At 35.1% G+C, this 18,927-nt stretch overlaps 1 protein-coding gene across 1 annotated transcript in view; it reads right to left on the bottom strand.

Moving 5' to 3' along the window:
• The window catches only part of Emcn (endomucin), a 135,609-nt gene that overhangs the window by 98,257 nt on the left and 18,425 nt on the right, over positions 1-18,927 (bottom strand). Inside the window, exon 2 of the mRNA XM_047566576.1 lies at positions 2,602-2,730. Within this exon, the coding sequence (XP_047422532.1) occupies positions 2,602-2,730 (129 nt within the window). The remainder of the gene's footprint in view (positions 1-2,601; positions 2,731-18,927) is intronic.

Below are 18,927 nucleotides of genomic sequence, written 5' to 3'. Positions count from 1 at the left end.
TTAGAACATGAAAATTCAAGCAAGATTTTCATCATCTTCATTCCTGTGTGTTGACTGCACAACCTTGAAGAGCCCAGGCTACCCTTAGTACACAGACAGTGATCAAGGAGGCCAGACCAACAGCATTCCCTTCGGTCTTCCTTCTCCAGCGTTGTTCCCCCTCCTCTTCTAACACCACATTTCCCCTCTCCCCATGCTGTCTGATGGCTCCACTCAGCCCCACCACCAGGTCAGGCTTTCTTTTTTTCATACCGGGTCCAAGCAGTTGTGGACCCCAGAGCCAGCCTCTCCTGCAGGCTCCTTTCCTTCCTCCTCACTCTCTCAGCTGGTCTCATTAGCAATCCCAGGATGGAGTTACTTTCCTCCCTTAGCTTTCTCACTGCTGCATCGTGGTTACCAGATTATAACCATTAAAACTTCTCTAAATGGATATTAGGTGATCTAAGGTATGATTGTTAATTTGGGTGGTTGATAATTGCATTGTAACTTGGTAATAAGTTGTCCATATTTTTTTGAGATGCATATTTAGTGTGTTAAAGGAAATACAACAAGAAGTCTAGGTTCCCTTCCAAATACTTTAGTAATCAAATAAAAAAAAAATGGAAAGAAAAGAAAGAAGAAAGGAGAAAGAAAAATAAAACTGAAGTAAATGTGCTAAAATGTAGAAAGATATTAATTTGAGGTGTTTAGTGTATCTAAACTTCTTTTAATAAAAATAAAAGGTAAACATTTTCTGATCTATTAAGATTTTACAATCGAATGTGAAGAATTTAAAATTTATCTGGAGAACCTTTGAAGATCACAAAGTAGGGTGCAATTGGGTAATAAAAATCTTTGAATGTATCAAAAAATAAAGGAATTAGCATGAGAGAGAGAGAGAGAGAGAGAGAGAGAGAGAGAGAGAGTATGTGTGAGATGTATAGATAAGTTCAAGTGCTCTTATCGATTGCTTCATAGAAGAGAGCTTCAGTATCCCAATACAGAAGCCACCAATGGTAAAGTTGCCAGAAACATGTTCATTTATGCTCTGACATGAAGAGATGTGAGATAACACTTCCAACTCAACAAGTTAAGATGCATTCCTAGTATCACAAATTACCACTCTGCCTGAACTGCTTCATTGAGCTCCCATCTCCGCCTTTGCACGGTCTCTTAACATAATATTCAAGGTTTGTGTTATTATTTGGATACTGTTATTCACTCCCCATCCTCACAGGTAGGGCTAGGAGTCCACCCATCAAGAAAGCACAAGTTCAATGTAGTTAAGGAAAATTGTGGAACTTTAAATTTTGAGGTCTGCATGCAACATCAGCATTCACCTTTTGGGGGATATTACTCATGGCAAAAAAAATACGTTTTTACCAAATTAGGGCCAATTTTTTTTTACCTAGGACTCAGTTGGAAACTCATAAAAAAGACAAGGAAACAATTATACTTTATAAAAGTCCTTGAAAACTGGGAATATGGGACTAGAAAATTTTTAAAAATCAAATTAAAATACACAGTGTGCAGGAGTTGGCTAGAGGTTTGTAGGCCATGGCTTTGTAATTGTGTCATCTGGAGTTTTCCTTGGTTAGAAATATGGGTTGAAATAAAATCTGGTAATAAAATCCCCATGCTGTCCCCATTGTGCATATTTTCTCCTGGCTTGTGGAGAAGTTCTAGGAGGTTGTCTGGCTTTTGTCTTAGAATCAAACACTGCGGAAATGGTAGACTTTGATCATGATATCCTTTACATCTGAGAATCACCACCCCATTCAGCCCAGTGAACTAGCCTTCATTAGTTTGCCTGGGTTTGAGCTTGGCCTTAGAACAAAAATAAAGAGTAATAAAGAGGAGAGGAAAACAGGCAGGTATTTCATTTATTCAGGGTATTTGATTTTTTTAGTCTTTCGTGACCTTAGTATTCTAACAAGAGTTTTTGCCTTTAGGCAATCAACTTACAATTCTGTTTTTTTTTTTTTTTTTCCTTTATTGATTACTAAACCTGAATATACCTCACTTTTTGTGCAAATAGAGTGGACAATGCAGTACTCATTTGCTTAGACAACCTCTTGGGTTATTTATTGAATGATTCTAATGGCTTTACTAATTTTTATGGATGATATGGTAATTTCCTTTAATACTTAGCCAAAAATTTGGAATAGTTGTCGTCACTCAGTACAGTAACAATAATGATGATGGCATTGCTACTGAGACCTACAAATTAAATCTATTACCAGCACAGTACAATCCACAAAATCAATCTGTTATTAATACAGTTCCACCTTGTTGGCTATTGTGCATAAGTGGAGAACTAGAATATCAGAAAAACTTTTTTATAGCTTAGTTAATTTTTTTCTTTTCTAAAAGGAAAATGTTACATGTAACATTCACAAAAGGATCATTCTCAAACAGGAATGATCTAAAAGAACATCGGCAAAGAACTCTACGGTGATCTTAGGATTCAGTATGCAAGCCACAATAAAATGACTTCAAAATCGTGAAATAGCATATATATTTGTAACAATCCAATATAAGATCTTAAATTATTTTCTTGTGTTAAATTATAAAGATTCTCCTAATTTTGTTTAACTAAATTGCACTAAGAGTTAATCTTACCGTTAGGAGATGTTTCAGCGGATAATTCAGTATCAGAATTTGGCGGCGACACTGTTTTTGCTGTCAGTACAGGTTTTTCCATTGTAGACACTGTTGATGATGATGCAGTAGTAAGTGTAGCTGAAACATCTGGAAAACAGTAAATTATGCTAAAGTAGTACTAACATTTACATTTATTTTGCCAATCAACAGACTAGTATATTTAAACTAAGTACAGTAAACAATATGTGCTCTGATAACCCAGTCAGTATGACAAGGATTCAAAAGTAATTTTCTGGTTGAATGAACTCAGTATTTGCTTTTCAATTTACATATGCCTGACTTACATTAATGGTATGACTTTTCAGGATGATGGGCAGGGTCAGTATGTGGTCCTGCTCTTATATAATATCTGAAAATAATGAGGATTAGAAGTACAAATTTGAAATTTAAGGCTATTTTTAAGCTAACTAAACTAAACTTGCCAGAGGAAATAATTAAATGGGCATTCTCTGGGCAATGAATGTTTTACTACATATTTTGATAGTACATTTAAGTTATTAAGTAGTAAAATGTCAATATTATATATACTTATACTCTTTACATACAATCTGTACACACATATGTACATAGAAACAGTATAAAATATAAAAGTATTATATAAGGGAGGAGAGATAAGTTCTAAAGAAAGACAATAAACTTAATAATCTTTAAAGAAATTCAGTAATTATAACATATCTAAATTTGGGAGGATGGAGCCTCTATAAATGTGCATTTTCAAATTGTTTATTTCTCTAAATTTCAAACATTCATGTAGAGCCAGAGGCATGGAAATGAAGGCAATAAATTGTAATCCACATTATATATTTCTGTTCGTTTTGGTGCCAGGGATTGAACTCAGGGGCACTTGACCACTGAGCCACATCCCCAGCCCTATTTTGTATTTTATTTAGAGACAGGGTCTCACTGACTTGCTTAGTGCCTTGCCATTGCGGAGTTTGGCTTCGAGCTCTCCATCCTCCTGCCTCAGCCTCCCACGCCACTGGATTGTAGGCATGCACCACCATGCCCAGCATATTTTTTAATAATAATTCTTAATCATTCATTGAACTATATAAAGAAACTGATTTTTTAACAGCTGGGGTTGGCAAAATCATCACTTCATTATTATTGTTTAAAAGTGAAATATGCAGAATTTAACTCTCAGTGACTAGATTACATAGAGGGAAATGAGAGGGAGGAGGGGCTGGGGTATGAAAGATGGTGGAATGAGACAGACATCATTACCCTATGTACATGTATGATTACATGAACCATGTGAATGTACATTGTGCACAACCATAGAAACAAAAAGATGTACAATGAATCAAAATGCAATCTGTAAAAATAAAAAAATAATTAAAAAAAGATTTGCTTCACACAAAATTATTGTAATTTATTATCATTAATATAATTGTTTAATCCTGGATGTTATTGATCTCATCTCTGGACAATTACTGCTATATTAAAGATCAAAATGTACAAACTAATGTCTATAAAAGATTTGGAAAAAGCATTTAATCTATGGAAGGCATTGCTTTCCATGTGATTACCTGGTCTACATAGAATAGTGTAGCATTATAGAATAGAATAGAAGAGTATGTTAGTTCAGAGAATGGACTTTAAATAATAAAGGTTTAGGTTCCTATTCCAGTCAAACTCTTCCAGTTCGTAACAATGAATGTTAGTTCAGAGAATGGACTTTAAATAATAAAGGCTTAGGTTCCTATTCCAGTCAAACTCTTCCAGTTCATAACAGTGAATGTATCTCATTTGTATCAGTTCTCAGATTTAAATTATATTTAAAACTTTCCTCTTTGAATCTGAGAAAAGCCAATATCTGGCATGTCAACAAAAGACAATGTCTCAGATGTCATGAGATTCAGTATTCTTTCTGTTTCATTTTATAACCCTGAGGTATTGGAAAGTGTTAGCTCTTAGCACTGACTTTGTTTATAGACACAGTAAACAGAAATGGCTTGATATACTCAGCACATGGAGATGTGTTCAGCCCATACACATTTTCACATGCCTTATGGACATCAAGTTAAAGGCTTGTTTTTCCTCTCTGGAAGTGCACTTCACACCCCGGGTCTTTCCCTCCTCACCACCCAATATTCAGCCAGGAGCTGCAACACAGCCCATACTTGCTTACCTGTTCTTTATTAACCATTTTGTTCTAACTCTTTCCTTTAGTCCTAAATTCCATTTCATAACACTGCTTTCTAAATATATAGTGAAGTTGATAAAAATTATTCTAAGAAGCATACCACTTAGCTTGGAAAATTAATCTGTAATAGCTTGACGGATCCTCATCTATTGACTTCCAAAGAGTAACAATCTTTTTTTTTCTTTTGATTTTTTAAAATTTGTTCTTTTTAGTTATACATGACAGTAGAATGTATTTTGGCAAATTACATATACATAGAATATAACTTATTCTATTTAGGATCCCACTCTTGTGATTGTACATGATGTAGACTTACCCTGGTTGTGTAGTCAAATATAAGACTAGGAAAGTTATGACTCATTAATTCTACTGTCCTTCCTATTCCCCTCCTGCTTCCCTTCCCCGTTTCCCTTTATCTAGAAATCCAATGGATTTCTATTATTCCCCTCCCCAACCTCCCTTGTTTGGGGTTAGCATCCACAAATCAGAGAGAACATTAGGCCTTTGGATTTTTGAGATTGGTTTATTTCACTTAGCATGATATTCTCTAGTTTCATCCATTTACCAGCAAATGCCATCATTTCATTCTTCTTTATGACTGAGTAACATTCCACTGTGTATATAAACCACATTTTCTTTATTCATTCATCTGTTGAAGGACATCTAGGTTGTTTCCATAGATTGGCTATTGTGAGTTGAGCTGCTATAAACATTGATGTGGCTGTGTCACTGTAGTGTGCTGTTTTTAGGTCCTTTGGGTATAGAATAAGGAGTGGGTTAACTGGATCAAATGATGGTTCCATTCCAAGTTTTCTAAGGAATCTCCATAGTGCTTCCTAGAGTGGTTGTACCAATTTGCAGTCCCACCAACAATGTATGAGAATACCATTCTCCCCACATCCTTGCCAACATTTATTGTTACTTATATTCTTTATAATTACCATTTTGACTGTAGTGAGATGGAATTTCAGTATAGTTTTCATTTTCATTCTCTAATTGCTAGAGATGTAGAAGATTTTTTCATATTTTTTTTGACTAGTCATATGTGAAGTGTCTGTTCAGTTCCTTAACTCATATATTGATTGGGTTATTTATTTTTCTGGTGTTAAGTTTTTTGAGTTCTTTGTATATCCTGGAAATTAATGCTGTATCTGAGATACTGGTGGTAAAGATTTTCTCCCATTCTGTAAGATCTTTGTACATATTCTTGATTATTTCCTTTGCTGTGAAGAAGATTTTCAGTTTGATATCATCCTATTTATTGATTATTGTTATGGCTTCTTGTGCTTTGGGAGTCTTGTTGAGGAATTCAGTTCCTAAGCTGACATGTTGGAGAGTCGGGCCTACTTTTTCTTCTTCTAAGAGCAGAGTCTCTGATCTAATGTCTATGTCCTTGGTCCACTTACATTTTTGTGCAGGGTGAGATATAGGGGTTCAATTTCATTCTTTTACATATGAATTTCCAGTTTTCCCAGCACTGTTTGTTGAAAAGGCTATCTTTTCTCCAATATATGTTTATGGCATCTTTGTCTAGGATGAGATAACTGTATTTATGTGGGTGTGTCTCTGTGTCTCCTATTCTGTATCATTGGCCTTCATGTCTGTTTTGGTGTTAATGCCATGCTGCTTTCATTACTATAGCTCTGTAGTATAATTTAAGGTCTGTATTGTAATGCCTTTCACATCACTTTTTGCACTAAGGATTGCTTTGGCTATTCTGGGTCTCTTTTTTTCCAAATGAATTTTATGATTTCTTTTTCTATTTCTGTGAAGAACATCATTGGAATCTTTATGAAAATCCCATTAAATCTGTATGGCCATTTTGATAATATTGACTCTGCCTATCCAAGAATAACAATATTAATTTCTGAACATAATCCATATCTTCAAAGATGGATCCATCCTTCCTTATTTCTTTCCTTCTATTGTCCCCTCTCTTCTTTCTTTCCTTTTCTCTCTTCCACAATAGGTGTTGGACCAAGATTTATGAGAATCATGATTAGACATAGTAAAAGACTCCAAGACATCCCACTTAGTGTCAGCCTGAAGTAGCTGTCATCTAGTGGGGAACACGATGGCCATGCATAACAAATAATGTCGGGCAGCCTGTATGGTTGGGTAGAGGAGTGTTTCTCAAGCTGCAGGTGATGATACAATTAAGGGCAATTAAATCTCTGTAAGTGATTGCAGTTAGAAATGTTCCCAAATGACAAAGAAAAGAGATATGAAAGTTAAGAAAACTTCAATTTTCAAGAAGGATCCCAAGTGGTTACTTGGGCCTAAATTTAGAGAAGAGCCTGATAGTCGCTGATGTGTGTGTGTGTGTGTGTGTGTGTGTGTATGTGTGTGTGTGTGGCCCATCACATCTACTCTATGCTCCAAAGTAAACAATGCCCCAAAAGTCTCATTTTACCACCCTGACCTGACCAATGAGTTGTTATCCTCAACCAATCAACCAAGACTGAACCTTACCACAGATTAACCTCCCTCATTTCCCCAAGAGCAGGAACCTGGTTGGGAACTTTCCTTATATAAGAAAGTCACTCCCTTCATTCTTCCAGATTACTTTTTCATTTTGTACCAAAGGATGTGTCTCCCTGTTTTGTGAGCTGTTTTCTATTTTTTGGAATGAAGCCTCTTTTTTCCACTTAAATCCTTTCCTAGTGTATTTTTGCCAACAGAGACAATATTAGAGTAGTATTGTGAATAACAAGGGTAAGTATTATTTCATGAGGTTTTTGTGTAAGGATGTGCATGTGTGTAACTTCATGAAATGTGTGCCAATGCAAAATGCACTCTTATTGTGCCTCCAGTTAAAAATTTGGAAGCTGCTAGACAAACAATAAATTGGGCAAAAGTTTATAAGACAAAAGATGACTACCCTCATGAGAGAGTTAACATGGGAGCTAGACCCCAATAAACTTGCCATGTGTTCACCCAGGCAGAGAAAAGGGCATGAGCGGAACTCTGGAGTGGGAAAACAAGAGGTATTTGAGATGAATGAAAATAGTTCTGTTTGACTGTTTTGCACAGAGCAATGGATAAACATGGTGGAGGACATTGTCTAAAAATATACTAGAGCCAGATTTCAGAGGGCCATTAACATCAAGCTTGTGTCTCTGGATTTTAACAAGTCACTGGAGAGTCATGGAAAGTGACAGAAATTCTCATGTAGGAAAAACGATGGGGAAATGAGTGGGGCAAAGAATGGGAAGACACCAGTTGAATCAAACTGCAAGTCCTCATTTTTACATTTACCAAGTCCCCTGCTCTCCTGAAATCTTCATCTGATAATGAGTTCACATCCATAAAATGACTTGATACAAACTGAGAGTAGGCAAATTTCTTTATCACTGATGTGGTAAGATTGAGACTGTTCCTCCTAACCTTCTCAAACATATTTGGCCACTGATTTCTCCTGAGTAAAAAGTATAATCCATCAGCACTCATAACACCTCCATCATTAATTCTTAAGGTAGTTCAGCAGAAAGCATGCTCTCTTTTTGGCAAGGACTGACAACAACTCAAAGTATTAAAAATGCCAGCCAGATTCAGTGTAATCACCTTCTGTGGATTATTTAATTCAATCACAGTAAAGACACTTGGAGGTTCACACTCTTGTGATCACCATTTTATGGATGAAGCCACTGAGGCTCAAAAAGGATAAACATTTTGCCTACCTAGTGCACTGGAAAGTGATACAGGCGAAATTTTAATTTAGACAGACTTGACTCAAGAGAATATACCCTCAACCATTACTTGGCCATGGGAAGGTGGCATTTTGCAAAGCTACATACCCCAGTTCCACCTGCTTTTTGTCTTTGACAGGATGTGATATAAAAAGGGAGGAAGTGACTAGATGTGGAGACACTTTGCCCTTATGTACTCATAATGAGGAAATAGACAAAATACCTCACTATTTTTTTTCTTTAACAAGGCAAGCATTTCATGTTGCTACTTGTAAGTTTGGTACACACACACACACACACACACACACACACAAATGTTTCAATATTAGACTGAGAGCTTTGAAGGAAGTTTCACATTGACTAAAACTATTTCAATATGAAAAATAAACATAGTGGCTTTTTCAGTTTGAAAATTCCGTTACTGAAAACTTTCTCTTATGATGTAGTGGAAAAGAATTATTCCAAGCAATATGGTTGAAGGTTCATGACCATGATGCAAGATACCACCAGTTATTCTTTTACTGTAGTATCTGTAGATTCCCTTTAGGTTTGATTTCATCTCATAATAAATTAGTGAGGAAAATGACTTTATTCTGAAGTGTTTTTCTCATTGTAGAATATGGTGAGATAACATTTTTACCTCTCTTTATCTCCAAAGTGATTAAAGATAAATTTAACAAGGCAATCTGAGCCTCATGACTTTGCTGTGCTAAACCAGATAGTGCTGTTCTTGGGATGTTGTAAGAGAAGCAGATGGCATACTGTCCTGATTCCACCGCCCGCCCCCTACACACACATTCAGACTTGGAGAGCTCAAGGGACACTGTGGTACTAATTTCCGTGCTATCAAAGGGTGAAGAATTATCTGCCTTTTTAGAGTATTCCTTTTGTGTTTGGTTGATTTTCTTTTCTAGCTTTTTGAAATATATAATATGCATTATACATATATATTCTAATTATGAAAGTTATATGATAGATTTATTAAGGTATTTTCATAGATCCTGAAATAGTTCTGCATCCTCAGATGTTCAAGGTATAAAATTCCCAACTGTTCAGATGTAATACCTTATAGGACCTTTCATAAGTGTCTTGTCTTTGATACTTCCAGCTTATAGCTGGAAGCCACATATATTTTCTCCTGTCTTCAAATGATTGAGTTGGTTATTCCCTTTTAGTTATGGTTTGTACTTACATTTCTGTGAAACACATATAGTATCGAAGAGTTAGAATTTTATTCATCTTTATGATGAGTAGCTCTCTTTCCAGTCGTCTTTCTTCTTTTGGACAGTATCTCTCCTCTATCAAGTCTACATCTAAAGTCCACTAGAAATTCATTTCTAAAGAAGATAGACCTTGCTTCCTGAAAAGAATTTTTTTGATATCCTGATATAACACAATCTTTCAGTTTTTCTCCTTAGAAAATGTATAAATTTAAGGTAGTTTCAAAGGATCATAGCACCAATTAGTAGAAAAGTCTGCTTGATTTCCATTTTAGTAATCTTTATTATATGATATATAAAAATCCATTTTTGATTCCATCTCTGCTGTTTGGGCAGGTGGAATGCACATGTCCTCTGAGCTATCTGTGAGATGTTAGACACTTAGAGGCATGATCTTTTGGGAGAGGAGAACAGGAAAATCTCATTTTTGATGAAACATCAAAGCTATTCGCAACTCTTCAAAACAAGATTTTAAATTTAAAGTACATTTTCATTAAAGTTAAAAAACACTATGGAAAACAAAGTTTTGAGAATGCTCAAATTACCCATGTGAAATGATTTTGGGGGATAAGTAACAAGAAAATCTTGTCTCTCATAGAGAGAAAAATATTCATATTCGTGGGGAAAATCTGCACTCAAATGAGGCCTCTCCTCAGGTTTCCAGCCATCTGTGAGGTGGGGAGGGAGTGCCAAGCCTGGCAGGCTCTGAGCGTGGACAGGTGTCTCTGCCACCTGGCCCCTCTGGGGAGAACAGGAAGGCAGCACTACATTGGTGAGTTTGTTAAACAGAAAACAACAATATCTGCAAAATGGACCTGAGAGTCAGAGGAGTTCTGGCTGACAGAGGGTTGGAGGGTACAGGGCGCATCGCCTCTACTCACCCAGGGGTCGTGTTCAATATTATGGGGCAATCCTGATTATTTTTCTTCACAAACTGATGACTCTTTAAAGATAATGTTCAATGATAACGAACTATCTTTAGGTTTGGGCTTCACTGTAAGGAGAAATTTTATATCATATCCAAGGTATGATAGATGAATTTCAACTCCTCAAGCTATAAGAAAAAGGTTATGTTTAAAATTTATAGGAGTGGGACTGAGAGGAAAAGGAAAAACCCGGGAATCCTGCTGGGGTTTTAGACAATTGTCCCAAGATTCCTTCCTCCATGCAGTGCTCTGAGTCCCAAGATAAACTGTGCTTCTGTGGCTCAGAAGGAATTTGCCAAGGAAACAAGATGCTGAGCTCAGCATGCTCTGAGGGCAACAGCAAACTCCACTGGCAAGTCTTGGGGGATCATTTCTTGACTTTAGAAAGGGGATCAGTCTGGTTGACCTCTCAGTTCCTGGAAGAGCAGCAGTACTCTGTCCCTTCTCTGGGACCAGGGGAGATGATAGTAGAAGTGAGTGCAGTTTCTATTCTCAAATGCTACTTCCATCTTTCCTCTGAACTTAGAATGTAGCCACTCGAAGTCTTGAATCTGCAAGTGTGGACTCTCCTGAGCATTTCCCCAGAGACATGGACCGCCCCACTAGTCACTGTTTATTAGTGGATCACATTAGTTTGAAATAGTGACTTACACACATGAAATGACAAGATTCAAGGCTTGAAAATGATATTTGGCTGAATTTGAGATGTCTTGTCAATCACATACTTTTATTTTCTCTAAATGTAAAGAATTAGTTTTTTAATTCTCTAAATGTAAAGAATTAATAACTAGAATTATCTAGTTATTAAAATGTGCTTTAATTTATATCAACTGAAAGACTACTTTTAGTTATTAAAGGGTAGGATTGAAATAAGTTGTTGCTGTCTTCTGAAAAATCAGAGAATCCTTTCTTGCTCAAATTACAAGTTGACAAATTACAGTTGAATGTATTTATGGTGAGCAACATTGATGTTATGATTTAGAAAACAATGTGAAATAATTAAATAAAACTCATTAAGATATTCATCACCTCAAATATTTTGTGGTAAAAAATATTGAAATTTACTCTTAGTTATTTTAAAGTGTACATTAGTGTGCTCATGACACTGTGCAAGATATGGCACATAAAAGTATCTCATTCTTCCTGTTTTATTGAAATTTTGTGATCTTTGACATTATCTCTCCATTTCCCAAGCAACCATTCTATCTGCTTTGAGTATGATTGTTTTAGATTCCACATGTATGTGAGATTATGCAGTGTTTGCTTTTTCTGAGCCTGAATTACTTCACTTAGCATAATGTTCTTCCGTTCCAGTCATGTTGATGCAAGTGACGAAATTTATTTCATTTTTAAGACTGAGTAGCATTTCAATGTGTTTATGTTCCACAATTTTTTGTATTCATTCATCCGCTGATGGACACTTGGGTTGATTATATAACTTGGCCGCTGTGAATAACTATGCGATAAGCACACAATACGCAAGGGTCTCTTTGGTCTACTGATTCAATTCCTTTGGATATATGTTCAGTAGCCAGTTTGCTGGATCCTATGATAGTATCATTTCAGCTTTTTGAGGAAACTCTGTACTGTGTTTTATAACAACTATACTAGTTTTTATTCCCTTCAATAGAGTACTGATGTTTTCTTTTCTCCACATCCTCTTCAACATGTTTGTCTTTTTAATAGCAACCATTCTAACAGGTATGAAGTGATAACTCACTGTGGTTTAGTTTTTCATTTCTCTAGTTATTGGTGAAGTTGAGCATTTTTTTTATATGTTCTTTGACTATTTTAATTTGTTTTATTTTGAGAGGTGTCTATTCAGGTCCCCTGCTCATATTTTAATCAGATGACCTTTTTTCTTTATATAGAATTAAGTTCATTGTGTTTATTGGATAATAACCCCTTATCAGATATAAGGCTTATACATATTTTTCCCCAGTATTGTCTGTTGTCTTTATCTTTTCACTCCTTTACTTGTCTTCTTTGCTGTGTAGAAGCTGTTTATTTTGATGTGATCCCATTTGTCTATTTGTTGTTGTTGCCTACATTTTTGGGTTTCAATATGTGTGTGTGTGTGTGTGTGTGTGTGTGTATAAATCATTGACCACATCATCATCCCATAGTTCTCCCTGGATTCTCTCTTCTAGTAGTTACGCAGTTTCAGAACTCATTAATCAGTTTCAAGTTGATTTTTGTGTATAGCATAAGACAAAGTTCCAATTTTATTCTTTTCCTATAAACATCTAGTTTTCCCACCACCGTTTATTGATGAAACTACCCTTTTCCCAATGTGCATACTTGGCATCTTTATTGAAAATGAATTGACCGTGGCATCTGTGTTCATTTCTGGATGCTATGTTCTGTTCCACTTTTTGATGAGTCTATTTTTATGCCAGTACAATTCTGCTTTAATTACTAGTCCTTTTCCAAGGAGCTAGCTGTGCCATCCTCAGTGTTCCAGGTGACTTTAAGCCCATCTCCCCAAGACCCTATCTGGGGAGGGAGCCTGCCACCATAGCAAATTTTGGCAAAGACCAGGGGCTAGATCAGCCACAGTTAGGAACTAAAACAGTACTCAGTGCAACCTCAAAACCCACTCCAAAATCCTATGTAAGCAGAGAGACAAACCTCCACTATGCATTTCTACTGAGCAAAGCCGCTGCTATCCAGGCTAGTCAACAATTCCACCAAGGTTTGGGGACATACCAGAAGCTTGTCTCACTCCTTAATTCATGTAGCAAAAGTACCTGTCCTGGCACACACCAGGTGGCCTCGTCCAACATGAAGGAATTCTAGTGTCCATCCAACAACTCAAAACTTAACCAGTGGCTTCATTGGAAAACAGCACCTGGCCTGCTTCCCTCCTCAAACTTAGAGCAAAAGCAGCAGCTTAGACATCCAAAGGATTGGAGAACAAACTTTGCCCATCCAGAGTTGTCGCTCTCTGGTCCATCCAGAATCACAGGATAAACTAAATAGCACTTATCTACCAAAGAAAACCTATAAAGCCAGAACAGGTGACTGGCTGCTCAGATTCATAGACACTAAGGCAAGAACACAAGGATTATAAAAGTTCAGGTAATCATAGTACCTCAAAAACATAAGAAAACAAATCTTCAACTGTGAACTCCAAAGAAAGGAATAAATATGAAATGGCAGAAAAAATAGTTCAGAACAATTAATCTAAAGGTCAGTGAACTACAAGAGTAGATAAAAAATTAAACAATATTTGGAAAACAGTGCACAAAATGATATTTATAAACCTATGCACAAAATGAGAATTTTAACAAAGAGATAGGAACAGCAGCACCAGCAACAGCAACAACAACAATCCAAATAGATACCCCAGGAATGGATAGCATTATGACTAAACTGAAAAACATACCAGGAAGCTTTAACATTGGGTTCAGTCAAACTGAACAAAAAAATCAGTGAGTTCAAAAACAAAACATGTGACATTGTCCAATTAGAGGAGTAAAAAGATAAAAGAATAAAAATGAGTGAAGAAAGTCTGCAGAAATTATTATACATCATTGAGAGATGCAATGCATACATAAATGAATTTAAAAAGAAAAAGGACCAGAAAGCATATTTACCTAAATAGTGGATGAAAACTTCCACAATCTGTAGGTAGACACCAATGTCCAGGTAGAGGAAGTTCAGAGGTTTAAATCAAATTTGACACAAAGGGGAATTCACTAAGACACATATAATTAAACTATAAAAAATTAAAGATAAGTTCTGAGAACAGCAAGAGATAAGAAATGCATCCCATACAAGAGGTTTCGATATAGCTAGCAGTGAATTTCTCAGCACATTATTCATTTATATTATCTTTATATGTCATCTATGAATAGAAGCCACTTAAAAAGTTATTACCAAGAAAACAAGCCTAATGTGCAAATGGGCCATATTACCCAGTTTGAGTCCCGACTCCATCACAAAACAGCTATAGGACCCTAAGCAAAGTACTTAATCTCTCTAACCCCTGCTATTTTAAACATCTCCAAAAAGTCTATTGGACTTAAATCTTGTTCTTAGGGTGGTGCTATTGGGTGATAGTGGAACCTTTAGTAAGTGTGGCCTAGTGAAAGATCCTTAGATCATTGTGAGTTTGTGCTCAGAGGATAGTTCTCATGTTATCAAAGACTGAACTTAGACTCACCCTCTCTCTGCTCTTGGTTTACAATGTAATTATTTGCTACTGCTTATGCTCTTAATTTGCTATATACCACAGTGTGACACAGCTAGTAACTGAACTGATATCTATACCATGCCCTTGAACTACCAAAACTGTGTACAGACTAAACATTTTCTGTTTATATATCAGCTGCCTCAGGTATTTTATTATAGTGATGAAAAACTAATGAAACTTCAGGTTTTAGTTTTCTAGAAATATACTTTATAGAGTTTTATGCAGATCTAAAGTATAAAATATTAAAAAAAAGCAGTACAACTAACTTGTTTGTTATACTCGAATTTATCCTTAATAAAAATTGAGTCCATTTTAGAGTTCTACCAAATTACTCAATAAATAATATTGCCCCATATATCCTGTGAACTACTGATCAAATTATCTTCAACACAGGCAATAGGTTCAGACCAGTAAAAGTTCTCTGAGAAAAACTTCTCAAATGTAATCTGATTCTCCTAATTATGACCTTACTTTAATGACCACTTTGCTAGATTTCATTAAATTGATTTCATTATCCCCTTTTCTAAGATCTTTATACCATCCTTCCAAGAAATTGTGATTATAATAGTAGAAAAAAGGATTGCAGAATAGAAAAAAGAAAACTTAAAAGTTGGTTTTATACAGTGAAAGAAAGAGTTGCTACACATTGTAGTTCTATAAGTTCTACATTGATTGTTAATTTACCGTGGTATTACACTATTGAGATCTGCAATTTGTAGCAGGGATCTTTCATTCATTTTCACACTATTATTGTCTGTATACTGGTTAATTGATTCACACATATATGCAACGATTTTTTTAAAGTCTATGGTTTCTACTGTGATAAAACTGCATTTTAAAATGGAAAGCAGAATGGAGATTCATCAGAAAACTTGGAATGGAACCTCTATTTGACCCAGCTATCTCCTTCCTTGATTTATATCCAAAGGACTTAAAGTTAGCATACTACAGTGACTCGGCCACATCAATGTTACAGCAGCTCAATTCACAACAGCTAAAATATGGAAACAACCCAGGTGCCCTTCAATATTTGAATGGAAAAAGAAAATGTGGTATATATATATTTGATGGCATATTACTCATCTTTAAAGAAGGATGAAATTATGGCATTTGCAGGTAAATGGAAGGAGTTGGAGAATATCATGCTAATCAAAAGAAGCCAAACCCCCAAAACTCAAAGACTGAATGTTTTCTCTGACATGTGGATGCTAATTCACAATGGGGAATTGGTGCTATAGAAAAACAGAATTACTTTAATTTAGGTTGAGAGGAGGGGATATGGGGATAGGAATGACAGTAGAGTGAAACAGACATTACCTCATGTACATATATGATTGTATGACTAATGTGATTCTACAACATGTACAATTAGAAAAATGAGAAATTATACCCCATTTACTCCTTTTATGTATGATAAATCAAAGTGCATAAATGCATTCTACTATCATGAATAACTAATTAGAATAAATTTTTAAAATTTTAAAAAATTGCTAAATATTTAGTAACAAGTTATTTCTCTTTCATCAGTGTGTGTATGCAATAATATTACAGAGGGGGATTCAAATTTTTTCATGTAAATTGTGTTTTTGTCTTCAGAAAGTTGGAGGACATCTTCCTTATGGATCCTCAATCAATTTATCAATAATAGTAAAGTTTAATTTCTCTCAAAACTTTATATAGAATCACAGGACTGAGTCAGAATTTGAGATGTTATTCATTTCCTGCAAATTGTCAGGGAATATCTTTAAATATCCATGACTCATACTTTTTAATTAAAAAAATAAGCAAATACCTATAGAGCAAAGTATTTATAGCCCTTTGATTCCAATATATGCCAATTTTAAATGCTAGGACCAGACATAGCTTTTCTCTCTCTGAATTTGTTCCTCCACAATTTTTCTACATCAGAGATGGAAAAACTGTTCTGAACCACATGCTCAGCAGGAAGCACATCCTGTATTTATCCAAGAACAGATAATTCATGATTTTCTACTTTTAGATGTTAGAGATTAGCTTTTTTATGGTATACTTTCCAAATTAAAAATATTTTGAACTTTTCCATTAGTATGCCATCAAAGGAATTACTTATGGTAGGTTAATTACATCTAGATCTTTTAAAAATAGCTTTGTGTGTTGTGAGACAGATGCAGCATTTGGAGAAAGAAAGAGCCTGCACTGAACATTACAGAAGATTTTTTTTATTTAGTAGTAGGCAATAGGCATACTTACAGAATACGCTCTCAAAGTCTGGTTGGCAAGTATGTACTTTGCTGACAATGGAGGACTGGAAATCCTCCCGTATACTTTTGCTTCTCAATCAACTCAGGCACAACTAGTTATTTAAAAGTCATATCCCATTGATCCATATTGCCTGTCAGTTTTAATTAGAAAAATGAACCACTCCACGATCTCTTCCTAAATGTCAAGACAGTAACTAGAGTAAAAACGATACTTATCTAAGAACACATGGTTAGGTGTACCCTTGCAAGAGAAAGCTTTGAAAACTTAAAAGGATGTTAAGGACTCAGTGTAAGAGAAAGGGCTAGAGGCAACTAATTGCTCTAAGAAAAATAAAACTACACACACACACACACACATATATATATATATATATATATATATATATTTTTTTTTTTTTTTTAAACCCCTGAGAGGGAAAGAAAGAGAGGAGAGGTCGTAAAAAGAAGGCACACCCAAAAGACTTGATAACAAGGGCATCTAAAACTCTTGAGTATTCCCATCTCTCTGATGTAAACTCTATTCCTTCACTTAAGTCTGCAAATACCACTCAAGACTTGTTAAGTGGATTTTTCCAGGCTTGCCTGAAGGAAAGGGGAACTACAGTTTGGTTCTTGCTAATGCAAGGGCAGAAAAAAGAAAACTTAGAAGTTGGTTTTATACAGTGAAAGAAAAAGTTGCTACATACTGCAGTTCTGTAAGACCTCCTCTGATTGCTATCTTACTGTGGTATAGCACTATTGAGAGCAGAAGAATTTCTACCAGATTTCTTAGAATTCATTTTCACCTTATTATTGTCTGTATGCTGGTAAATTGATTTTCACATATATGCTACTATTTTTAAGAAATCTATGGGTTTCTACTGTAATAAATAAAAGTTAAAAAGTTGTTGTAAATAACCAGAAGAACTACAAGATTCAATGGATTTTAAAGTTGAGAAGAAAGACAAACAAGAGAATCCAAACTTTCCTCTGCCAAAGGGAGTCCCAAAAATTTGGGCCATTTTCCCCAGTCTTCAATTAATGACTTCAGAATAAGTCTTCTATCTGATCACGTTATGATATTAACAGGTGGAGATACATGGGTGATATTTGAATTATATAATATAGTTTTTTATTTCACTGAATATCATTTACTAAACTCGGAATCAAATTGCTGGGTCATAATCATGTTTATCAAACAGAGAATAATTGTACAATTTTCTGTAGCACATTATTCCAGACAGTATTGGCTATAAAGCTTTACAAATATGGCAGGATAATCAGAACAAATAGACTGAAGCATTATAATCACATCAATCTGAGCTAGCACCAATACTAGGTACTAAAGTGTTTTCTAAGATTGTAAGTGTGAAAACTAGCAGTAGATCAGAGATAACTTTTGTGAATTGATTTTTTTTTATCTTTAAGACAAATTCACACCAGGATAATTACATTTAACTTCCTGAAATAGTAACAGATATAAATAAGAGAGCAAGAAGTTACTGGATATATTTGCTTCTCAATAAATTCAGGTAACTAGTTATTTAAAAGTAGTACCCCTGAACCATACTGCCAATAGACGTAATTTCATATTGCTGTCAATATACAATTAATCTCCTTTATCTAGACCTCAGAAATATGACACTCTGTACCATCAAACATTTATGAATTTAGAGCTATGAAAATATATAATAATGATCAAAATTTCAAACAATTTTAATAGATAGTATTAACATTTGTCTATGTAGAATGTATCTTCTGCTACCAGTTCAGTACTTGACTTTATGCTTTTAATATTTATTAAATGCTAAAAATAAGTAAGTTCTGCGCAAATGAACAGAGTTTTCATAATGTTGCAATTATTCTAACTTTTAAAGTAGAATTAT

This window comes from Sciurus carolinensis, chromosome 10 (assembly GCF_902686445.1).
Source record: "Sciurus carolinensis chromosome 10, mSciCar1.2, whole genome shotgun sequence".
Taxonomy (NCBI): domain Eukaryota; kingdom Metazoa; phylum Chordata; class Mammalia; order Rodentia; family Sciuridae; genus Sciurus; species Sciurus carolinensis.
This window is presented reverse-complemented; position numbering and strand designations above follow the sequence as displayed.